This window comes from Anabrus simplex, chromosome 4 (assembly GCF_040414725.1).
Source record: "Anabrus simplex isolate iqAnaSimp1 chromosome 4, ASM4041472v1, whole genome shotgun sequence".
Classification (NCBI taxonomy): domain Eukaryota; kingdom Metazoa; phylum Arthropoda; class Insecta; order Orthoptera; family Tettigoniidae; genus Anabrus; species Anabrus simplex.
In genome coordinates, this window is record NC_090268.1 from 318,483,664 (window position 1) to 318,510,474 (window position 26,811).

Consider the following 26,811-nt stretch of genomic DNA (forward strand, 5'->3'; position numbering starts at 1 on the left):
TTTATAACTTGAGTTTCACCGACCCGCCACTACAAAACAGACCTTCACCGTATATGCTGCTCTGATTGGCTGTTGTATGAAATAATTTGAGGAAAATAGGACTTGCTCTATTTGACAAAACATGTTACCAAATCATGTGTTCGGTAAAATTTGAACGTGAGCACCAATCACTCCGTATTGTACAAGGAGTTGTTCAATAAATTTGGTGAAAAATTTGACCGTGAGCAATGGGCATAAGGGAGGTGTCTACAACTTTGGCATGCTTAAGAAATTCATCATCAAGAGGAAATTTTCTGATAATGTAAGTGCAAGCCATCATATCAAATTCTCTTACAGAATTATAAAATATCTGTTCATCACAGTCATTCTCTTTCAAGTATGCTCTGGCTTTTGCTCCAATTACCAAGTCATCAGTGTCTCTCTGGTACCCTTCCTTTACTTGAATTCCATACTCAAAAGGAAGGTAGATTCTGACTGAATAAAACATGGCTGAACAAATCTGACTAATAGGTCAGTTAGAAGACCATTAAGTTGTCTTCTATGAAGATGTATGGCTGGAGTATGTTGTTGCAGAAATAAATTCAATGAAGAAAATAGCAAAATATTTTTGTATGTGGGTCCTACAAGAAAGATTTTACAGTTTCAAACTGCTTGTTGCTTTCATTTTTATGGTAGGGCTCACTATAAAATATGAGTGTCAAAGCCTGCCACTGCTCAAGAACTCAATAGAGTGAAGAAGCAAGAGCCAATGGGTACTGACAAGTTTCAAAATTTTGCGAACCTCTGTGCCACAAATAGCCTGGTATACTTTCAATGTGTTTTTCCTCTCAGTACTATCACAGGTAATTGCACTGCTGCTTTCTGTACACAGATGTGTATAAGATGACACGAACAAACCAAAATATAAACAGAAGAATGCCTGTGCATCACAAATTTGGCAACAACTTTCTTTGTCCCTATCACTGTGTATGCATAGTTAGAAGAAAAAGAAATGCAATTTTCCCATGGAATGGCTAGAGAAGACAACGCACTATTAATAACAGAAAATTCCCCTCACCTGTGTTGTCAGTGCTCTCTAACAATAACAACAGAAGAGTTGATAATTAGCTTTCTTCTTTACTGGCCATATATGTTCCCATAAAATGGGCACTCTCAAGCTCACTCAGGGTCGGCTCGTCTGACTCAGAGAGAGTATGTCCGATGTTCTTGAACCAGGTCTAATGGGACTTCACTTTTCGTTGAAGCAGCCTCAGCAGTTTGTTTACATGTTGCCTTAGAACGCTCTCTTCCTCTCTTCGATAGCAAGAGCTTTCCGTACTAAATGGTGTTCATTTCTTCTTCTGACATGACCATACCAGCGGAGCTGTTCCTCCTCCATCTTGTCGTGGATGGGCACAACTTTAAAGAATCCTCGCAAGTGTTCATTGCGCACTTTGTCACGCAAAGTGACTCCAGCCGACCATCGCAACATCTGCACCTCCATAACACGCATTCGCTGGTCAAACTTTTTCTGTTTTGCCCAACATTCGGAGCCGAACATGAGGGCAGGCCGGACTGTGGTTTTGTATACTTTGCCCTTTAATTTCACTGGTATCTGCTTATCACACCAGTAAGAGACTGCCATTTCATCCAATCAACACTGATGTGGTGCTTGACGTCTGCATCGATATTACCATCAGTTGTGATGACTAATCCAAGATATTTGAACTTGTCGGTCATCATCAGTGGTTCTCCAGCACGGAAGACAGTGTTGTCTGGGCCCGCTTGCCCTCGCTACGCAAGGTTAAAGAACATGTACTCTGTCTTCTTGCGATTTATTCTTAATCCATTTGCCTCTAGTACCACTCAACATTGTTCCAAGACTGCCTCAACCTCCTGACATACTCCAACCAAAACAATATCGTCTGCATAAAGTATGGTCCACGGCAGGTCTGTCATCAGCTGCTCCGTCAGGTAGTTGATGACAATGTTGAACAGTACCGGGCTCAGTGACGACCCCTGATGTACATCAACACGGAAACTATCTGAAACACCTGCAGTGCTTTTTACCATAGTAGATGGGCGTAGATACATATCCTGGATCATCTCCTCATACACCTCAGGAACTTTTTGATGTTGTAGTGATGCCCAGACTATATCACTAAGAACACCAAATCGATGAATACCATATGGAGGTTTTTACGTAGCTCGCAGTGTTTGTCAATCCAGCGAGGATTTTGTTGAACAATTTCGTCAACCACACATTTCCTTTGGCACCTAGGACTTTTCACAGTTTAGCTGGAATATCATCAGGGCCAACGGCTTTGCTGTTCTTCTTCTTTGACACAGCTGCAATATATTAGAAGGAGTGACTTCAGGCACACCGGGCGAGTTGGCCATGCGGTTAGGAGCGCGCAGCTGTGAGCTCGCATCCAGGAGATAGTAGGTTCGAATCCCACTGTCGGCAGCCCTGAAGATGGTCTTCCGTGGTTTCCCATTTTCACACCAGGCAAATGCTGGGGTTGTACCTTAAGGCCACGGCCGCTTCCTTCCCATTCCTAGGCCTTTCCCGTCCCATCGTCGCCATAAGACCTATCTGTGTCGGTGCGATGTAAAGCAAAAAAAAAAAAAAAAAAAAAATCCTTCAGCCATAGGCCCCCCCCAACTGGACACTGCGAAACTGCTGTCTCGTGGAAACTCCTCATTTAGTAACCCTTACAAACACTTCTTCCAGCGGTTGTTAATGGCTTTATCATTAGTCAGTAATTTTCCCCAATCATCATGGATATATTTGGTGGCGACAATATCCCTGGATTGTCTTTCGCGCTAAGCAGCGACCTTGTGGATCCGCTGCACACCCTCTGGTGTCTCCAAGTCATCATAGAGGCCTTGCTGCGCTTCACTTAGCTATTGCTACAACTCTTTTGGCCTGATTTTTTATGATTTTATACTCTTCCTTTAGGTCTTGTCCATTCTGGTTGTCTTTCCCTTTCCACCATGCTTTAAATGCAGTCTTTTTCTTCTTCAGTGCCTCCTGGATGTTATATTTCCACCACCAGGTTTCCTTGTCTATTTTCAGTCTGCCATTAGAAACTCCAAGGTGATGTCTTGCCCTGCTGGTACAGTACTTCTGGAATCTCGTCCACATTTGATCTGGGGTGTCATTGTTCTCCTGCATGTCCTGGACAATATATGGCCCGATATCATCAATGAGTGGTTGTGCTGTTTCTTTATCTCACAGTTTGAACCACGTGCAGTAATCTTCGTACTTGGTCTGACTCTGCTGTTGAACGGACATCGTAGCAATAGCTCTCCGATCAAAAGCCTATGTAGAGATGTCAGAGGCTCTCCTGGTATGATCTTGCAGTCAAAAAACTGTCTCAGCCGATCATGTTTGCAGAGAATGTAGTCGATATGCGTACATATGACTTTTTCTTCCACTCAGTCTTGTACCATTGATGAAGTCTTCACCTTGTATGTGATAAGGCGCTATTCCTTTTTCTGAAGGTATGTGTTGACTACAGCTAGATTGCACGCTGAGGCAAGCTGGAGGATCTCGACATCCTGGTCATTCCTCATTCCGTAACCAAAGCCTCCATGACATTTGGAATAATCCTCGCCAGTCCTTCCAATATGACCATTAAGGTCACCCAACACAATCTTGTTCTCTTCATGTGGCATCTGCTGCACTAGATGATCGTTGTTCTCCCAGAATATTTGTTTCCTGATTCCATCACAGCCAGCCTGAGGCGCATATGCGGAGATCACATTCAGGCAGACGGTATCATCTATGGCTAGTTTTACTGCCATTAGATGGTTGCTGACCCGTGTGACTGAAATCAGCCTTCTGATAAGATGATTGGCAAGGATGATTCCTACACCATTTCTTACAATGGTACCACCATTGTAGAAGAGCTTACAGCCATGACTGATGTTTCTGGCTTTTCCTCCTCTCCATTTTGTCTCCTGCACAGCTCCGACGTCCATCAGTGCCTTTCTAGGATGTCTGCAAGTTCAGAGGTTTTTCCGGTGAGTGTGCCAAAGTTCCACATGCTCATTCTCAATTTTGGCAATATATTTCCTGCTTTCTGCTTGGGGGCAGGTATCCTAGCTTTTGCCTCACTTTTGCAGGGAGGCGACCTATCTGTAGCCTCACTTTTGCGGGAGGTGACCTATCAATTATCTTTCTACAAATATGTCGTACTCTTATGGTCAGCATGGTTTGGCAAAATGTTTTACAGCCAGCTGCCACCCGATGCCAAGATAGATAAATCTCGCTGACTGAGACCTGGATGCTGCAGTTGACTCTACTATCGAGTTCATCCGCCACCAGTCCTACTGTTGATACTGGCAGTCAGCAGAGTCCCATGGACCTCTATTTTGATTCTTTAAAAGAAGTTTCATGAGACATGGTGCGATGGCTTCCAGTGGCATTTCCTCCTCTGAAGGCGCCATCGCCCTACCTAAAGAAGCTCATCCGCCCGAAGCCGTTGGCACCCTTAGGAAGTAAGATTATTTACCGCCGCCTACCACTTGGCTTATTTGGTCTATTTGAGTATTAAAAAAGGAAACAACTATAGCATAAAGTTTAACTGCATTTGAATCTGTACTACCATCAGTAGCTAAAGAAAAAGATTTTTTCTACAAATCTCAAATATTTCCTTTTTTTATTTTTATTTTTTTTCTCAAATGCTGTGTACTGAACTAAAGCATAGGTTTAAGTTCTTGCACAACCATATTTCTGTGATATCTTAGAGTCTGGAACATGGCTCTAAATAAGTATCCTGTGCAATCCAAAACACACAATGGACTATTATGCTCCTAAAGAAATGATGTGAACAGCAACTATACATTTGTCACTGCAGTTTTATTACTTTTTAGAAAGAATGGTAAAATAGACGTGTTTCGCCATTTTGATTCACCGTATGTGCTATGATTCTTGGATTCGACATGACTTCTTCAATCACTTCATCCACCATAAGCCACAGAAAAATCACACGAGCACACACTGCAGAACGCGTAGTTCCACTAACACGTGAAGCAATTAGGTGTGGCCATTCATTTGTGTAACCGCCTCAATATTTTTGTAACACTGGCACCGCTGTCACCTTAGAAGTAGATCTAATATGACAATTGCTTCACTTCATTCCACAAAACCAATCACTTCTTTTAGAATCTACGACTATAATACAGTAATTAGAACTGTAACACACTAAAGCAAAAAATAAATACACACATACACAGGTACAAAGAAACACCACACACACCGAAGACTCGCAATGGAGAAGAGTAAAGAGTATACAATGGATAAGCGCAGAGTTGAGCTCCTTCATTCGCAATGAATTTCACAATGCTTGCTCACAGGAAGCAAAAGGACGTGACGATCAAATAACGCATAGCTATCAACTTATACACATTGAAACAAGGTGGGTTGAACAGTAATGCTCGAAGGGATTGAATATTCTTTTCTTCTCTTTTTCCATTAGGAGCGCGCAGCTGTGAGCTCGCAGCTGGAAGATAGTGGGTTCGAACCCCACTGTCGGCAGCCCTGAAGATGGTTTTCCGTGGTTTCCCATTTTTCACACCCAGCAAATGATGGGGCTGTACCTTAATTAAGGCCACGGCTGCTTCTTCCCATTCCTAGGCCTTTCCTGTCCCATCGTCGCCATGAGACCTATCAGTGTCGGTGCAACTAGAAAAAAAAATTAGCTTTTTCCCTTTGTCGCGATAAGGTTGCTTGTCTGTAATAATTTCCCCTTTAAACGCAATGCAGTAATCGTGAGGTGAAATCTGCAATAATTACGAACAATCCATAATAGTTGGCACCTCTCCATGTAAGACAACTCCCATCGTATCACAGACATTAACACAGTGAAAATAATAGCAATTAATTAAATACAAATACACACAGCTGAAAAATTTCCCGCCATTCACTCTACTAAAATGAGCCAACATATTGATAACGTACAATATTTTACACTCATTTTAAACTTTAGATTTTATTTTCACTAATGCAAAATAAGACATTCCACATTTCTCATAAACAATTTCAAGTACAAATAAAAACAAAAAAACAGACTATAAGTAAATCTCCACTGAAAACCAGAGACATCACCAGTGCATAACAAGCAGAAAGTTACCAGCGAGACCAACCACCTAGCGCAACACCAAGGACTGCACGACACAGCCCAGAATTCACAGCTGAGAGATGAGGACATTCAAAAAATATTTCCACATTCATTAAGGCACTGAACACAAAAATTTTAACATAAAATGTTTATGCACTTGCTCATAATAATCACCTATTCACAAAAAGTAATTAAAATAAAATATATACGAAAAACAAAAGTGATGCGATAGAATCTATTGTTCTTTCAGCAATGGAACATGACACTTTCCAGGTAAGTCTATTTTCTACTACTGATTAAACTTATATTAGTAATATGTTAAGAAAACCGTTATATCAAGAAGCTAAGCAGTCAATCTTGGTGCCAGAATTTCTCTGTTGTGTTCTGTATACATCAAAGATAGGACAATAAGTTCCACCTTTTCAATACTATATATTGTGTGAAAGTTTTACATTACAGTTAAAACATCACAACTTTTGAACATTCGGTACCGGTTTCGACAGATTCCCTGTCATCATCAGCCGAGAATAATTAAACAAAGACAAGTATAGATCATGATTCTTATGGTGTGATTACAATGGTGGATTAAAAATATACATTATATGATTAAAATAGTATATATATATATATAGCCGGCCCCGTGGTGTAGGGGTAGCGTGCCTGCCTCTTACCCGGAGGCCCCGGGTTCGATTCCCGGCCAGGTCAGGGATTTTTACCTGGACCTGAGGGCTGGTTCGAGGTCCACTCAGCCTGCGTGATTAGAATTGAGGAGCTATCTGACGGTGAGATGGCGGCCCCGGTCTAGAAAGCCAAGAATAACGGCCGAGAGGATTCGTCGTGCTGACCACACGACGCCTCGTAATCTGCAGGCCTTCGGGCTGAGCAGCGGTCGCTCGGTAGGCCAAGGCCCTTCAAGGGCTGTAGTGCCATGGGTTTTTTTATATATATATATATACACAAATTAAAGGTAAGTAAAATGGGAATGGTCATTATTCTATGAGGTGTACACCTTAATATTTCTAATTAAAAGGTTAATTTGTTAAAAGAAATTTTGTTCTTGTAATATATAATTTGGGCCTATAGTGAAATTTGAGAATAGGCTTAAATCTGTAATATTTTAACTTTTTGACCAGTCAATTCATTGAAGTTATGTAGCCATGTTCGACACATTAAAAAGGTAAACAAACATTTAGTCGAATGGTGTTCCACATAAAATATGTACAATAAAATTCAATTGGAGCTTCAACTTGGACTTAAGAATGGAAGAATTATATTAATGTTCAATGCAAGCAGAAAATTAACTCATCTAACTCATCTATTTCTGCTTGCATTGAACATTAATATAATTCTTGCAAGCAGAAATAGATGAGTTAGATGAGTTAATTTTCTGCTTGCATTGAACATTAATATAATTCTTCCATTCTTAAGTCCAAGTTGAAGCTCCAATCGAATTTTATTGTACATATTTTATGTGGAACACCATTCAACTAAATGTTTGTTTACCTTTTTAATGTGTCCAACATGGCTACATAACTTCAATGAATTGACTGGTCAAAAAGTTAAAATATTACAGATTTAAGCCTACAATCAAATTTCACTTTCTTTCTTTCTTCTTTCTTTTCCTGCCGCTTTTCCCACACTTGTGGGGTCGCGGGTGCGAACTGCGTCGCACATGTGGATTTGGCCCTGTTTTTACGGCCGGATGCCCTTCCTGACGCCAACCCTCTATGGAGGGATGTAAGCACTATTGCGTGTTTCTGTGGTGGTTGGTAGTGTAGTGTGTTGTCTGAATATGATGAGGAGAGTGTTGGGACGGACATATACACCCAGTCCCCGAGCCAGAAGAATTAATCAGAAGCGATTAAAATCCCCGACCCGGCCGGGAATCGAACCCGGGACCCTCTGAACCGAAGGCCAGTACGCTGACCATTCAGCCAACGAGTCGGACTACAATCAAATTTCACTATAGGCCCTAATTATATATTACAAGAACAAAATTTCTTTTAACAAATTAACCTTTTAATTAGAAATATTAAGGTGTACACTCATAGAATAATGACCATTCCCATTTTACTTACCTTTAATTTGTGTGTATATATATATATATATATATATATATATATACTATTTTAATCATATAGTGTATATTTTTAATCCACCATTGTAATCACACCATAAGAATTATGATCTATACTTGTCTTTGTTTAATTATTCTCGGCTGATGATGACAGGGAATCTGTCGAAACCGGTACCGAATGTACAAAAGTTGTGATGTTTTAACTGTAATGTAAAACTTTCACACAATATATAGTATTGAAAAGGTGGAACTTATTGTCCTTTCTTTGATGTAAATCTTGTTTCAATACGGAACCTAAATATGAAATTCTTAACGTTAAAAGTGTTCTGTATAGTAAAAATTGTTCAAGATTTTGAACGTCACCTAGTGATGATCAATATGAATGACCCAAGCCTACAAGATTTTGAATCAATAATATCGGCAGAGCACTGGCTGGCATTTTCAAACAAAGGTATACAGACACATTAGGAGGAGCGGATAAGAAGGAAGCAGTGATGATGGCTTAAGGTGATGAGATTAATAATGGGAGGTAAACAAGTGAATTTTATTTTTTTTATGCCTGGCTCATAAAATATTTTGCTGGCTCTTAGATTTTTCCTGAACTGTCCATGCCAGGTAGTAGTACACTTTATATATAAAGCACAAGTTGTGTAACTGTCACTAACTATACATAGTTATAAAACATAAAAATCTCAAAAAGCTTTACTCATCCCAACTTACAGTAATGGTTTCAATGTGACGATACGAACATCCTTGGTTGCTATGGCTAACAGATGATAACTTCTACCAAGATTGGGTGCAAATGACAAGTCATGGACAGCATCTTGTACACTAGATAAAGTTTCCGTCTTTGTCCACCGACGAGTGTTTTCACTATATTCATAAATAAAAACTTTGCCTCCAGCAGAAGTATTATTATCATCACTACCAATAGCAAGCATGGGAGGATGCAACCTACAACAACATAAGAAATAATCATTAGTGTAACAATAGAAAATGGACATGGTGTGTATATATATACTCCACTAACCAATACAAGAAAGAAATATTTTTCTCTTATTTAGCATATGGCTTATACAGACAATATCAGTAATGTATATATATACAGGTTTATATCCACACGAGAAAAGCCATTGCATATCTGCCATGCTGGTCTATACACATATATATTTACAGATGAGAAACAAAGTAATTTGTGTTTCACAATTGAATATCTAGTTTTTCAATCCAGCGTACAGCATCTGTGGTTACCAGTGGGAAGTCATCTTCATCACTGTGATATGCTCAAATCTTGCCCTACACGTGCCTCCTGGGAGGTGCTAACTGAGCAACAGCAAAAATAGGCAGTCACACTATTCACAGGATCTCCTGGCAATGACATATCGACGAAATAATAGAAACAATTCTTCTCAGAACTCATTAACAAGAAATATTGGTCCATCTATTAGACTCCTACAACTGAATGTCGAAAGCATTAGCAAGGCAAATTGTGACTATCTGTCGAAATTCCTGCTGGACAATAACATCTCATTTTTCTCTTAATAATCAGTATATGCAAATGTCCCCACACCTCAAGTCACGCAGCAAGGTTTAACAGGACGAGGAAAAAAGACGACGTGTGTAAAAAGTACTCATTCATTGATTACCGAACACCTACGATCTGCATTTAAGGTGGATGCCCAGGTGGCAGATTCCCTATCTGTTGTTTACCTAGTCTTTTCTTAAATACACTGGCAGGAAAAAATATCCAAACGCCATGAAATAAGGAAGGTAGAATATGAAAATTTTGGCAATATATTTGTTGCGATAACAGATTTAACTGATTAAAAGTACAAGACTACAGGTTAATATCTGCACGAGAAAAGCCATTGCATATCTGCCATGCTGGTCCATTAATAACCAGTGCAATCACTTGACTGTTGAATGCAGGCATGCAAACGTGCATGCATTGTGTCATGCAGTTGCCGGATGTCAGCTTGTGGGGGGGATAAGAGTTCCATGCCTGTTGGACTTAGTCAGTCAATACAGGGACAGTTAATGCCGGTTGTGGATGACGCCGGAGTTGTCATCCAATGATGTCCATACGTGCTAGATTAGGGACAGATCGGAGGATCGGGCAAGCCAATGCAACATGTCAATACTCAGTAGAGCACATTGGGTTACAACAGTGGCATGGAAGCAAGCATTATCCTGTTGGAAAACACTCCCGGGAATGCTGATTATGATGAATGGCAGCACAACAGGTCGAATGACCAGACGGACGTACACATCTGCAGTCAGGGTGCGTGGGATAACCACGAGAGTGCTCCTGCTTTCATAAGAAATTGCTCCCCAGATCAGAGTTCCCGATGTAGGTCCAATGTGTCGATGCCGCAGACAGGAGGAATGCAGGCACTCACCTGGCCTCCTTCTAACCAACACACAGCCATCACTGGCACCGAAGCAGAACTGGCTTTCATCAGAAAACACAACTGTCCTCCACTCCATCCTCCAATGAGCTCTCATCTGATACCACTGAAATCACAGATGGTGGTTGTCTGGGGTAAGTGGAATGCAGACCGCAGGGGGTCTGGCCCAGAGCTGTCCTTCAAGTGACTGATTTTGAACTGTTCGTTGCGTCACTGTGGTGTCAACTGCCACTCAAAATGCTGCTGCAGATGCAGCCCGCTGCGCCGCAGCCATACGCCGAATACGGCGGCCCTCCCTTTTGGTGGTGCCACGGGGAAGTCTGGAGCCAGTCTTCTCGCAAGTGTACCTTCTTGTGACCACTGCTGCCAGCAAAAATGCACAGTGGAGACATTCTTGCAAAGGCATTCCGCAATAGCGCGGAAGGAAAATCCACCTTCACAAAGTCCTATTATACGGCCTCGTTCAACCGCAGTGAGCTGTTGATACCGGCCTGTTCGTCATCGTAAAGGCATTCTTGACCCACTCACAGTCACTCCATCCAATCTCGCAGGTAACTAACGCTGTCGCACAGTACAGCCCGTATTTAAAGCAAACCTGATCTGCAACGTCATGGGGCCGCTACTAGTGCCACACTAATGCGATTTGCAGGAAATTTGAATCATCATCTTTCAGATGTATAAACACACCTACCAACATTCGTTAATCTAGCACAACCCCTTCTTGGTGTTTGGATTTTTTTTTTTTTTTTTTTGACAGTGTAATTGCATATAATTTGGAAATTTTTTTGTGCATATCCCTTGATAAATTATTCCATACACTAACTCCTCTTCCTATAAACTAATACTTGCCCCAATTTGTCCTTTTGATTTCCAACTTTGTATTCATATTGTGTGTGATTTTTCCTACTTTTAAAAACACCACTCAAACTTATTTGCCTACTAATGTCATTCCAAGCCATCTCTCCACTGATAATTCAAAACACAGTACTTATATCTCTCTAAAATAATTTCTTTTGAGAGTCCACCTTTTCAATACTTTTTAAAATTGATTTACATAAATATTTTAACATTATTGTTATGTCTTAAGCGGGACATGTTTCGCCTATTTTTTTCAGGCATCTTCAGCCACTGTTCCTACTTACTACCTAAGATTAAAATAACCAGAAACCTGAGTTTTGTTTAATACTAAAATACTTACAATGCTAAAGCTGCATGTATTGTTTTAACTGAAAAATATTTTTATGTGTATTATATATTCTGTAGAAACATCTGGCTGATGTGGATTGTTATGACTAGTGAACTGTGTTTATATATCATATATGTAAACACATTTAGCTTGCATACAATTGCTCTGTCTAAAAAAACCACACAGTGACAGGCAGCAAGATTTAACATAATTTTAATCACCATAAAGCAACACTGAGCGAACGGATCATACGCTACCCAATTTTATTCCCAAGGCGACACTCAAGTCCATGAAGATTCCAGTAAGAGCTTGCACATTGGATATTACAGACTAAATAACCCAAACCAACCAATGTCTTCACAAGTTTTTAAAGCATATCAATCATGGTTTTATCAAATGTACAATAACTGTCTTACTAATAAACGGTGTATAACTTTTATACAAGGTTTATACACCGTTTATGTTAAATTCGTTACTAATAAACCGTGTATAAGCCTCCTGTGTATACATCTGTTATAGTTATTCATTGAATTGCTTGTACAGACCAGGACCCTTGTATAAGCATTGTATAGCAGCGAGTAGTGAAAAAAGAAATGAGTGAGCAGTTTATTTTTGTGGTATTTATTGTCTACAGTAATATGATCGTGGTGAAATATTCGACTTATCCATATAACATAGAACACACATTGAAAGAATGGATGATAACACTGATGATCCTCACGGTATTTTAAACACATAAAAGACATACACCATTCAGAGGTTATGGAGGCTAGACATCTTCGTAAAGTAAAACACTTTAAAGAGACGGAATGACAATGAATGACTATAAAAGAAATGATGGTTGGGCGTATTTTTGTGTAATAATGTGTTACTGCTTAATAGACTTATGAAATTGCGAGTTTATTATACATTATCTGCCTCTACAAAGATCTTTATCAAATTTGAGTACCCTAAAAAGGGACATATTCCTCGACATAAAAAATGGTATAACATGAAAACCGTACGTAATATGATTTCCATACTTTGTTGTTGAATACGCAGAAATATGATGTTATAATGCCTAATAGAAACTTTATTGATCAAACCTTTCTTTTAAGCTGCAAAAGTTTTTCCTTTCTCCTGAAAAGTAAGGATTTTGGAATGTGTACCGTACCATTTTCAACTCGCCGATTCAATTACAATTGCTTACGTTTTCCTAAATATCCCAGATAGGAGCTTGTGATCTTTTCTTAAGCTTTTCCATTTCTTTTTTGGCGTTCATTACACAAGCAAGCTGAAGAAATGTTGATATCAATATAAGCCCATTTCCAACTGTCTCATGGAATGACAATAAATAACGATAAAAGAAATGATGGTTGGGTGTATTTTTGTGTAATAATGTGTTACTGCTTAATAGACTTTTGAAACTGTGAGTTTATTATACATTATCTGCCTCTACAAAGATCTTTATCAAATTTGAGTACCCTAAAAAGGGACATATTCCTCGACATAAAAAATGGTATAACTTGAAAACCGTGCGTAGTATGATTTCCATACTTTGTAGTTGAATACGCAGAAATATGATGTATAAATGACTAATAAAAACTTTTTTGATCAAACCTTTCTTTTAGCTACAAAACAGGTTTCCCTTTTCGCCTGAAAAGTAAGGATTTTGGAATGTGTACACTTTTCAACTCGCCGATTCAATTACAATTGCCTACGTTTTCCGTACTATCCCAGTTAGGAGTTACTGATCTTTTCTTAAGCTTTTCCATTTATTTTTTGGTGTTCATTACTCAAGCAAGCTGAAGAAATGTTGACATCAGTATAAGCCAATTTCTAGCTGACTCAGCTTGTGTTGCCACTGTCTTTTCGATATGCCGTGCTACTGCGCGACTTTCCGGAAAGTTTTGCCCGTAGATAACCAGCACAAGGGATCATAAAGGCGGTGAACGTGCGAAAAACGCCAGTGAACTGCAGGAAGAGATTCCTACGCCTTGGAACGAGTTTATACGTGCTGTATAGTAATACAATGCGTATACCACGTTTATTAGTAAGAAAAATATGAAACGCTTATACAGGGTTTATTCACTGTATAACTATACAAGTGTTAAACAACTGTATAAAGACTTTTTATTAGTAAGACGGAAAGTGTAAACTTACCCAATAATACTCCCTCGAGGAATTCCCTTCTTAATAATTACAAAATCAGATAATGCTTCAACTACTCTAATTCTCCGAGTTCTATTTTATAGAAATATAGCCACCCATCTGCCTAGTCGAATGTCTATAAATGTACAGAAATGTAAATATATCTGCTTAACTAGAGCAAAATCACCATTACAATACCAAATTTCACTGTGTGGTAGAAACCTAATGCCTTGCACCTCAATAAAACTGATTGGCATTCACATTTGCAGCAATTTAAAACGGAACAAGCATGATGAGGAAATAAGGTGCAAAGCATACATAGTCTTGGGATTCATCCGCAGATCTCTACTGGGAGCCAGAAAGAAAGCAGTTCACACAGCCTATTTGGCATTAGTACGGCCAATCCTGTTGTATGGGCTTCCTTCCTGGCACCCATTACAGTGGAGAACATGATGAAACCAGATGGAGTTCAACACCAAACAGAAGGACTAATTACTCAACACGGTCATTTAAACACAGTCAGGTCACTGCCCCACATAACAGCTCTCTGGTTTCCCAATTTCACACCAGGCAAATGCTGGGGCTGTACCTTAATTAAGGCCACGGCCGCTTCCTTCCCAGTCCTAGCCCTTTCCTCTCCCATCGTCGCCATAAGACATAGTGACTTTTCCTTTTTACTGTCCTCCATGGCTAATCAAAAGCAACTGAATGACAAAACTACTGTTCAACAGTAAACACCAGATACCGGCACAGTGAATATTTTACTTCTCTGTTGTTCCCACTAAAGAAATTCTGATATTCAAACAAATTTACTGTATTTTCTTTTGTTTCCACACCGAAACCGCCCACTTTGCTTGTTATGAATCTTAATCTTTGGCATTATGAAGGTCAAAAACGACGAAGGTAGAGGAGGAGCGAGTTGGCTTTTGTTACGGCGCCAATAAGTAAGGGTCAACAAAGTCACTTGGCGAAACTCTTTGTCTTCTGTTTCAGCACCGAAACCTGTCTGCTCTACTTCCGCCTACGCCGAGAAAGAGGAAACTTCGTAAATATAGTAGTTTCTTTAAAAAAAGCACGTGCTCATTACAATTACGCACAACTCAGTTATATTTCGCTGACACTTAATACGTACAACAGAGAATTACGTAAAAACGGATTACGTATAAATAAGGTTTAATTAACATGCCTTTAAATTACATTTTGTTGGGACCTAAAGGAAATTACGTACAAATAAGAATTACGCAGAACAGAGTTACGTATAAAGCAGGTTCAGCTGTACCACCTTTAAAGGTACATACCTGTTTTCACATTCCTCAACAATTTCTTTAAATCCATCCAGTCTTTTGATACTCAGACACCAGTTACCAGACTTACAATTTACTTTTATTTTTAAATGAAACTGTTTTAGTGTAGTCTTTGTCTTAGGCAGCCGCCAAGTGGACACAGATTTTGAAAATTACAAAAATAGATTTCTATTTACCGGTTCCCAACAATCATAATTAATTTTTTTAAACTCCCTCATGACTGTGTTATCAGTCATTTGGTACCTCCTAATAGCCCTACTTTTACAACCTTCCTTTCTATCACATTTATTTTTAAGTACAACAAAAACAGCTGCATGATCAAGTTTCTCTATAGAGTTCATCTGGTTTTACCAGCACCACATCCAGAATATTTTTCCCTCTAGTTGGTTCTATCACTTTGTGATTCAGCTGTCCTTTGCATATTAACATATTAGCCATTTATTGGTTATGCTTCCTGTCATTCACATTACCTTCCCAATTGATTTCAGTACCATCTGTTAAGCCTGATCCATAAACTACATGAAGATTGCATCAACAGCATTATCAGTGCTCCGGAGTCTCCAAAATGGTCCTGAATACAGGTTATGAACAGTGTGACCACAGGTTTGGTTTCGGAAGCGCTGTCCCAGTGCCTCGATAAACTTTCTTGGGACACAAAAATGTCTCAGCTTTTAGAAATCAATTACTTGCCCATAACAATAGTTGTCTGTATTGCAACAAAACAAATTTCATCTGAAAAGTCAATGCCTTCTTGATTATTTTCTTTCTGTGGTACCTTTTAATACTTGTAGTGTTTATGTTGCGTCTTCGTTGTAGAAATGCAAATGTAAAGCATGGTCATATGAACATTTATTCGAATGGTGAAAAAATATCAGGCTCCACTTAATTTGGTTACAGTAATTTTCATGATGGATGCACATTTTGATGGGTCTTGAGTGGAAATACCTAGATCCAAACTCTGAATACACTGTTGTCAGAAACAAAAGGTTCTGAAAAACACAGAACAGAAAATGCTGGCCAGGCACAAAATGTTGAATAAAACAGATTTATTATGTAAGTAAATGCAATCAAGTATTTCCATAGTTTTTATTTTTCAGTTATAGTAATAGCTGCCAATTTCTTCATTAAAAAATACAGTAATAAAATTTTGTTTGATTAGCAAAATATTTTGGCAATTTAGCATCTCCATACCTGAAGTTGCAATGGGAATTTTAAGTAAGGTATTGTATATTTTATGAAATCTTCTTGCACTACAACATAATTATTCCCTGTTTAGGTCATCTGGTCAAAGATTCAAGCTACAGGTGGCAGAAATATGGATCACAAGAAAGGTGTTTTAGATATTTGTAAATCTTCTTCTAGTGGCACCAATATTCCTAACATAATTCAGGAAGTTTATAACAATTAATTACTTTTCATCACATCTTGACTCTGGTAGTGATGTAAATGTGGTTCACAAGAAATATTGTAAGTGCTTAGGAGATGTAATATCCGTAATGTACGGAAATTTTAATTTGATACTAAGAAGCACTTTGTAAACCTATTCTTAATCTGTGTTTTTGCACAAAAGTGCACATTTCTTAATTATTATATTATTATTAATTTCTATTATAAGCCAGCCTCGTGGTGTAGCGGTAGCGTGCCTCTCGCCCGGAGGCCCTGTGTTCAATTCCCGGCCAGGTCAGGGATTTTTCCTGAGGGCTGATTCGAGGTCCACTCAGCCTACATGATTAGAATTGAGGAGCTATCTGACGGTGAGATGCTGGCCCCAGTCTCGAAAGCCCAGAATAACGGCCAAGAGGATGCGTTCTACTGACCACATGGCCCCTCGTAATCTGTCGGCCTTCGGGCTGAGCAGCGGTCGCTAGGCAGGCCAAAGCCCTTTCAAGGGCGTTAAGTGCCGTGAGGTTTGGTTTTTATTTCTATTATAATTAGATTATAAAATATCATTTCTACCATATTATGTAAACAATGAACTGATTTAGATTTGTATAGTTTGTATACTTTTCTGTTCTTTTTTCCCCTTAATTTTTATATGTACTTACTGTATTTCAATTTCCTGTGAATGAAACAACTAAATATGATAAGTTTTAGATGTAGATTTACCACAAATTACATTTAAACTACTAAATAATTACAACAATTATTTTAATAGCCAATTCTGGAATTCCTTTACTGAACTAAATACCCAGCCAAACTGCTTTAAACTTCAAGCGCCTACATTTGGAACCGTTGTGTATTGTTTATTATTTTTTCTAAACTCTTATGAGGAACAAATGAAGAAATTCCTGTGGTGGTTACAACTCACATCTGAAATCCCTGCCTTAATGTTTGTGCCATTGTTTGCCCACCAATACCAAGATTCCTGATTGCCAAGATACTGTTCCTATGATGTAAAACATCGGTCAGGTGCCATCACGTACCAATCTTAGCAATGAGTCATTAATGTTATTTAATATAAAACTGCATGTTATCTGATACAAATATGAATAATTTTGTTCTATACAACAATCCTAATTGTCTTCAAACTAAACATCAATACTTTCACCAATATCAAACAATAAATATACAATGATGTCCATTATTATGGTCTGTTGAATATATTTTCCGTGTGTTTTCAAAGTAATCTTACTCTACCAGAAGCTCTTCAATTTATCGAATATGACAATTTCTTATATTTCTTTTATGTTTTTCACTGTTTATACATTATGTTATACCGAAAGTAGATGAACACTTACACCCTATCTATAACATTTGAGTTTAAATTGCTATTTAATATATGGATAATCTGTCTGTAGGTCAGTACCGAAAACAATACACTCCCTTTTCAGCGGTGACATATCATATACAGCACACGAGTAATGCACAGTCCCGACGGAAATGTGCATGTGAAAAACGCAACTCTGCAACTCACATGTCAGAGAATGGGGGAGGGAGAGAGAAAATACCCTTTTTACAATATAAACCACTGAGTGTATACCAGCAAAGTTATTTCAATACCGGAACAACTATGAAAACATACCTGTCAACTTCAGGAACACTTAACGGTTCTCTTTACCACCTACCTATTTCTTGCAAATAAGGGTACTGAGAGATGCAAAATCTTAAATGTACACTTAACTTTTATTCACTCCGGTGGACTGTAGTAGCAGCAGTCAGGGGACAGCTTTGCAGGCTAGCCAATGGACTGATCCAGCAGTCACACTAGAGCGATGCAGCGAAGCCAGTAGACATGTTCGGCTTTTAAGGGCTTTCTAAATTAGACTGCTGGAGAAGTTTGAACTTAATTGATATCTAGTAACTATCTCAAGAGCCTGTAGTTACTTGTAGAGTCACCAGATGTCAGGAGCAATCAGTTCAAAGGTAAGGGTCTGAGTGACATTCATACTCGAACATGTATATATAATGCATGTTACTGAAGCCCCGTGCATCATGTGCCATACCCGTACATATACATTTTGTTGCAGTGTCCACTTTGCCGAGCTCATATATATAAGGGATACAGTGTCATGCTTTGAATTTCCGTGGAAATGTTCAAAGAAGTTCTCTATGTCAACCACTCCATTTCAATTGTTTTGAAAGCTATCTGATGTTATTTTGGCTCAGTTGGAATGAAACACCTTTCTCGCTTACATGTAGCCATCATGGTGACTTGAATACACATTCAACTCTTGTTGACAAAGAAATTGAACATTTCCTAATAAATAACAATTCCGAAGAGCAATATTTTGATGAGGAAGATGGAGAATATATAAGGGATGATATTGAACAATCAGAAAGTGTCGAAGTGGTAGTCATGAATCTGACAAGTAGCGTTAGGATTTATAGGCACTAAAAACAATTAATCCTCATAGGACCAGCTGACGATATATCATCAGTGACAGTCCTTGCAAGAAAGACCAACTGACGATATATCATCAATGGCCACACTGGCTAAAAAGACCAACTGACGATATTTCGTCAATGGAATAAACGGGTTTCTTTTTTTTGCTAGCTGCTTTACGTCGCACCGACACAGATAGGTCGTGTGGCGACAATGGGACAGAAAACGCCTAGGAATGGGAAGGAAGCGGCCGTGGCCTTAATTAAGGTACAGCCCCAGAATTTGCCTGGTGTGAAAATGGGAAACCACGAAAAATCATCTTCAGGGCTGCCGACAGTGGGGTTCAAACCCACTATCTCCTGGATGTGAGGTCACAGCTGCACGCTCCTAACCGCACGGCCAACTCGCCCGGTGGAATACAAGGATATCTGTAGGCCAAATATTTTAACACATGAATAATATGATGCTATATAAAGTGTCTTGGAGATCTTTTGGGACTGTTAGATTAAAGTTTGATTGAGTATGAGAGTCAAAGCAAGACATAAACACCAACAAGTACAGTGCAGCACATCTAATGAAGAGCGCCACCTTGCGCTCGCCAGCCCACGCTAACCTTATTGCCGAACTGTGCAGTCTGCTGTTGCCGTTTCAACAGAAACCTCTATTCTATTCTGTTTTGTTCTATTTATGCAAATATTGAATTAGGGAGTGTCTTCTCCTTCCTGTGAACTTCGGCCTGATGATTTGATTACACGTAAAGTAAATGCTAAGTCTTGTTATTTCCACCTTCTCAATACATATCAATCATGCAATGTTTACAATAACATTACAATATTATAAGGTACTAGTTTCGGTCCTATAAGGACCATCATCAGCCTAGCCAAGACAAATGTAAATTATATTTCTAAAACAGAGTGATTCGGTGAGATGACCTATGATGATATACATAAAATGGTAATATATGAACACTTGAATGTGACAAAATTATATAAATAGTGACAATGATACTGATTTCATTTCTCTCGCAATTTCTCTGTTAATTTTACTAATTTCTTGATCCTTTGCTTACCAATTTATCCTAAAACCAATGCACATCATTCATCCTTGTAACCATTATATATCCTTATTAAATTTGTGTTTCCTAAAACTGTGTTATCCTTTGTGACAACCGTTGGTATTAAACTCTAAATCTGGTAAGTTGGTACTGATACAGAGGTCACCTTGCATGATCCACTCCTTGCTCGCTCTCCACTCATTTACCCCTTTGAGGTAAGTTTTGTTGTTCTTGCACGTTGATTTAATATTTACTATTTTAATTTTACTTGGGGTTGGTGACACCATTGTGGATTTTGTGGGTGTAGATGTACTGTGTGTGTTGTTGTTAACCTAACCTGAACCTGATACTGGGTAGCATGTTCTGTTCACCCCTTTAGTCGGTAAATTTATGTATATCCTATTATTATTTACCAAGCCCCTGTGTTATCTTTAAATCTTATTTACTGCACGTTAGTATGTTTATGTTATAGCATTTTTAATTAACGTGCCCCAGCTCCGAGCGTCACAGTGGTAGCAGTGAATTGCAATCGTGACCTCTAGTAATTAACTGGTTCTATTATTAATTGATTTGTTATATTTTGTCTAAACTGCTAATCCTGTTGTTTTCTTTTTCCTTTAACATGGGTGCCTGGAAATTACTCATTTTAAGTTTCCTTAAAACAAATATTTCAGGTTCCCTATGGGAATCAGTATCTTTATCACCTGACGGCCGGGCAGGCATCAATTTTTGAAAATGAGACAAAGTGTCTCATAGTGCATTGGCACTGCCGGTGGCTCCAAATAGCCTACGCAGTGACCTCCACGGTATGCACTAGCCATGCGTCTTGGTAGGTGTGCTATTTACCAACTGATGAACCCATCTTAGCACAATGGGGCGAAACGCTGGCAACCAGGAATGAGTTAGCTGGAAAATATATAATGTCCAGTAACGGAAGAACTATATTGGTATTATAAATTTACTCATTCGGAACAAATATTTCAGGTTCCCTATGGGAATCAATATCTTTAACAGTACTACAGTGCCAATCTAACAGTCCAAAGTTCCAGAGCAGGAATGTCCAGGCCGTGGATGGCCGTGAACACTCCTCTGCCATTATTCCATTAAATATGCACGCTACTCATTCCAATCAGTGCCTCAGAGTAGGGATTGAATAGCTTGATTGCTATGAAGAACCAGTGTGTTATGTACCAGTAGTATAAGAAAATTTATAAACCAGAGGAATAGCATGCTAAAGAAGAAAGTTATCTAACTCCCCAGCTACTTCCCACCAATATTCCGGCAGGCTGTTACACTCGGTACGACCGGGGAAGTTGGCCGTGTGGTTAGGGGTTCGCAGCTGTGAGCTTGCATCTGGGAGATAGTAAATTCAAACTCCAATGTTGGCAGCCCTGAAGATGGTATTCTGTGGTTTCCCATTTTCACACCAGGCAAATGCTGGGGCTGTACCTTAATTAAGGCCAAGGCCGCTTCCTTCACACTCCTAGCCCTATCCTATCCCATCATCGCCATAAGACCTATCTATGTTGGTGCGACGTAAAGCATTTTAAAAAAAATTGGTACGCAGCAGTAATCCTCTCTATCAGAGATGAGTGGCAACAGAAAACACAAAGCACATCAAAACAAACAATGGTCAACGTAATGTTATTGTTGATCAATTTTGTGAGCTTCCTATATTGTAGGCCTTCACATTTAGTTTACTTCCGACTCTGTGATATTAGGGTGTCTTATAAAATTATGAATAGCGTAGACTGTAGTTCCTTATTCTCCGACTTTACATACCGGTTTTCATTAAATTCTTTTTACCCATTTTCTCGTGACTCGGCGTTGATATGGACTTAGTAACAAAAATCCAAATTCATGAATATCTCTGTGATCATAGCGGGCTACGGTAAAAATGTATAAGACATAAATGATCAGAAATTTAATACTATATAACTTTGGTTATGTAAAATAAATAAACATCTAACACTGGATATAATGTAGACGTTTTGCAAGTACGAACATTTGACAAAACTCGTTCCGTCTTCAAATAGAGCTGTCGAAATGCACTCTGTCTCCTTCCAATTGTCGTGGGCACTCTCTGCTTTATGATTTCCAAGAATTCTCTAAACAATACTATCCGAATGCGATGCTAAGATGATCCCTCATGCAAGTTCACCGACGATCGCCATTTAGGCGCCAGACGGATTTGAAGTGGTCTGGGCTACAGCGAGCATTGCTGTTTCAGTGCTGACAATGACCAAGCAAAGGAAACTTCACTGCGCAGGCGGCCAAGTAGATGACTTTGAAATCAGTCAGTGCTTAGATGAAAGTAGTGATAGTACTGTTAGCAGTGATAGTGACGATAAGGAACAAGGCATACTTACACACGGATTACACCAAACTGAATCTGAAGAAGGTGCAAGCAGTGAGGAAGGTACCCCGTCCGAGTGTCCAGTGACAAATGACGATGTAGGTACCGGCAGCAATAATTCCAGATGGTTTACTGCCAAGGAGAATTTTAAGTGGCTGAAAGACTTGTGGCGGTGGTATGGACATACGTCAATAGAAATCTTCCGTGCTGCTGTTTCGCGTGTAATCATAATCAATTTGATCGCCAACCTTCGGAGGGAGACGGCGTCATAAGAAGAAGAAGAAGGAATCAACCATGTACTAATGTGCGTACAAGAGCCCATAATTTTATCGTGCATTTCCTGGTCATAAGGGAATTGCTCGTACTGTGAAAACTGAACTTGAATGCTTAGAACATTTTATAGATAGCAATATAATACACATGATAACCACAGCGACACATATGTATATACGTGAATTAAGAGACAAGTTTGAACGTGATTGTGATGCAAAATGTACCGATACTACAGAACTACCTGCTTGGATAGTGATAAAATTCCTTAAAAAATTCACAGAAACACTAAGACAGTTTTTAACCTGATATTGTTTGTATATATTTACCATGCAAATATGTTCTAATGTAGGTATTTGGGTATACATTTAAATAAATTTAAAAGCTGTAATTCTTTCATTTCTGTTTCCATGGCAGATTTCCCTTTGTGTGAGGTGAAATCAAATTTTTCTTCAAGGGTTTTTATTTCCTCTTCTCAACAAAAGATAAACCTATATATGGTCTTCAAATTTGGCTTAGAATATTAATATATACTACTATTTAAGATATTATTACCAAAGAAACCTAAAAATAGCGTGTATGAGTCATTCAGATTGAATTTCGGTTTGGACTACATATGTAGCCCGCGCGAGTAACACTGCGCCAATTCCTAGCACGAGTGTCTGAGGGTTAAAAGTCGATGTAGGCCTAATTTACATGGTACAAGATTTCCATAAACTGAGTAGGAACACTATACCAGTGACCAAATTATAATAGAAGATTAAAGAAAAAGGATTTTGCTACCATGTTGGACGCTTTTGTATCTAATGTGCTTTATTTTATTGGATTAGATAATGAAAAACTACTTGTGGTCGATTGTTGTTTGGCTTGGCGTTACGGGTATTAGATTTTTCGAAGAGTTTGGCTGATCAAAGTTGCTGAACTGAAAGAAGTTTTTAAAGGAATATGACGAAATTTTCAGAGGAAACTGACGAAGCTTCCCCGGTAAAACTGAATGTAAAGTTTTGAGATTTTTAAGTCACGTACTGGTAATTAACGTTTGAAGCCAGCCCCGACGTCCAACTTGCCTGCCTCTCACCCGGAAAGCCCGGGTTCGGTTACAGGTCAGGTAACATTTTTAGCTGGATATGAGGGCTGGTTCCAGGTTCAGTCATTCTATGATTACCTTTAACATTGAGGAGCTATTTAATGGTGAAATGGCAGGCCCCGGTCTAGAGAGTCAGGAATAACGGCCGAGAGGATTCGTCACACTAACCATGAGTCACCTCGTAATCTGCAGCCCTTCGGACCGAGGTAGGCAGAAGGACCTTTAGGGCTGTAGTTTGGTTTGGTTTAGGGGCATTTGTAATATTATAAGTGTACACATTTCATTTTTGTGATATTTAGCCAAATTGTTGATGGTTCATTCGTTCATCCATTTTCCCGTGATGTACGTTTTTTTTCTCGTGGTCCCTTCAAAAACGTAGAATCAAGGTTCCTCTGTAGTTCATTCCAGGGCCTCCACAATCACGGAGAAAGATGTTGACGAGTTAACTATGGAGGGTAGTCATGATCTACTTAGTATATAGCCATCACCTTTGTTGAATTTATTTGGGCGTTTAGCAATTTCTATCGCCTCACGAATTACTCTAGGAATAAAATGTTTCTCTTTACAAATGACAGAAGTTGCATCAAAAATTATTTGATGGTCATTATGTATGGCATGTTCTGCCACAGCAGACTTCTCTGGCTGGCAAAGACGTAAGCGCCTGCGATGTTCTTTAACCCTTGTTGCTACCTTCCTACATGTTTGGCTAACATAAACCAATCCACAGAAGCAAGGAATCATATATATTCCAGCACAGTTTAAACCAATAGGATCTTTGACAGATAGCAAACAATTGCCTATGATGATATTAGGCTTAAAAATGGTCTTGATATTGTGCTTTCTGAGAATATTGCCAATCCTATCCGTGACAGATTGTACGTATGGCAAGAAGGCCAGACTCAAAGGACGAGAATCAGGTGACGATCTGTCTTTTGGCTTAGGATGTAGCACTTCATCAACCTGTTTCCTTGAATAGCCATTGCTCAGAAATGTTCTGGTCAGGAACTCAAGTTCATCGTTTAATTTATCCTCCTCACAAACCTCCCTTGCCCGGCTGATTAGGGTGTTAAGTACAGCATGCTTTTGGCAAGGATGGTGATGAGAGGACCCATGAAGGTACCTATTAGTATGGGTAGGTTTACAGTAAACCAAATGACCTAAAGTTCTATCTGATTTCTTAGAAACCAAAACATCCAAGAATAGCAAAAATCCTCCACGTTCAGTCTCCATGGTAAATTTAATGTCTGGATGTATGCTATTCAGGTGATCCAAAAATATGGATAATTCCTGTTCACCATGGGGCCATGTCCGTAATATAAATCAATGAGTACCCATGGTATTATCAAAACGACTTATTTATAACTACATCTTCAATACTGATATACTGTAGGCTATGTAGCTCCTATATAATAATTCTGTACTGCTCCTTCACATTATTTTGCAGCTGTTATATTTATGTCAGGCTAGTCTTCTTCTGGTTTGATGATGTAATAGACTGTACAGTCAGACTCAGTGTGAAGGTTGGGTGGCAGTAAATAACCTGACACTCTGAAGGATCCAATGACTTCAGGCGGAAGAACTCCTTCAGGAGGGCAAGGGACCCTCAAAGGAGGAAATGCTAATGAAATCCATCAGGTAGTGTCTGTACTCATCCATGTTAGGAGCAGTCACCACCAAAGGTGCCTAGGTTACGGGCAACCTACATATATACGCAGAAGTAAACAGGGTCCCACTGCATTTCAAACACCCCAAGAACAATTGCAGACTATGGATCTATGTAGTAATGTGCAGTCAAACTATCCGACTGGCAATCAGCACTACTCGAACTCCAGGTGTGCGAGAATGAATTGGACTACCAGTTAGGTTGATGTAGAAAACCAGGCCTTAAATGGAAAGAAGGCAACTGGAATGAGTACCTATTTGGAGGACCATTAAGATAGGTACATGGAATGCTCGTGGCATAAATGAAGCAGGAAAACTTGCAGTCATTGAAAGATAAATACCTGAATATGCAATTGTAGGGATATATGACACTCACTGGAAGGCATAGGTCACTTTATAAACAATAATGGGAATGCTAAATATTCTCTGACAACAGGAACTGTTCTACAAATGGAGTAGCCATCATTGTAAACAAGAAAATCCAAAACACAGTAATTGGATATGAACAAATCAATGATCGAATAGATTCTTTGAATAAAGGCAAATTCAGTGAATTTGAACAATACACAAGTTTATACCCCAACCAGTGAAGCAGAGGACGAATGAATTAAATTTTTAATGAAACCGTGGAAGAAACAAACAGGAAACTATCAGCACAAGAAATGAAAGTAATAGCTGGCGATTTCTATGCAAAAATTGGGCACACTACTTCAGATGACAATTTGCACAAAGTTGTTGGAATACTTGGCCTTGGAATTCAGAATAGCAGAGATGAACTCTTAATAAAATTTTGTGTAGGCAACAATCTCTTTATAGCCAATTCTGGATTCCAACATCATCCAAGACGATTGTACAGATGGCGCTCACCTAGAGAGAAGTTCCATGATAAGATAGACTGTATCCTGGTCCATTCAAGGTGGAAGTCTTCAGTGAAAGACATCAAAACATATCCTGGAAAAGACTGTGGAAGTGAACTGAAGCTAAAATTCTGGCAAACGCAATAGACGATTGTCCATAACTGATGGTATCTGGAGCACAAGAATGCAGCCAAAACTGGAGTTCAAAGACTTTTACACACTACTGTACAGATCCTCACAAAGGTGCTGATACTATCTGAGCACATACAAGAAACATCTCAGATCAGGCATCCTTGGCTTCAAAGAATCCGGCATGTAGTAAACAAAAACCACAGATCAGTAATTAAACATGGATAACCAAAAATCCATGAAGGAAAATCAAAAAAATGGATTAAACGAGAGTGAAATACTGGTACACAGATATTATGAAATTTCTTGAAAAGCCAGACAAAAATGTAGAGCTGATAAAAATAAATTCTTGAATGAAATC

At 39.0% G+C, this 26,811-nt stretch overlaps 1 protein-coding gene across 1 annotated transcript in view; it reads right to left on the reverse strand.

Annotated features, from left to right (window-relative positions):
- Positions 1–26,811, reverse strand: part of Nup44A (nuclear pore complex protein Nup44A) — a 103,881-nt gene that overhangs the window by 30,806 nt on the left and 46,264 nt on the right. Inside the window, exon 4 of the mRNA XM_067146492.2 lies at positions 8,905–9,138. Coding sequence (XP_067002593.1) covers positions 8,905–9,138 — 234 coding nt within the window. The remainder of the gene's footprint in view (positions 1–8,904; positions 9,139–26,811) is intronic.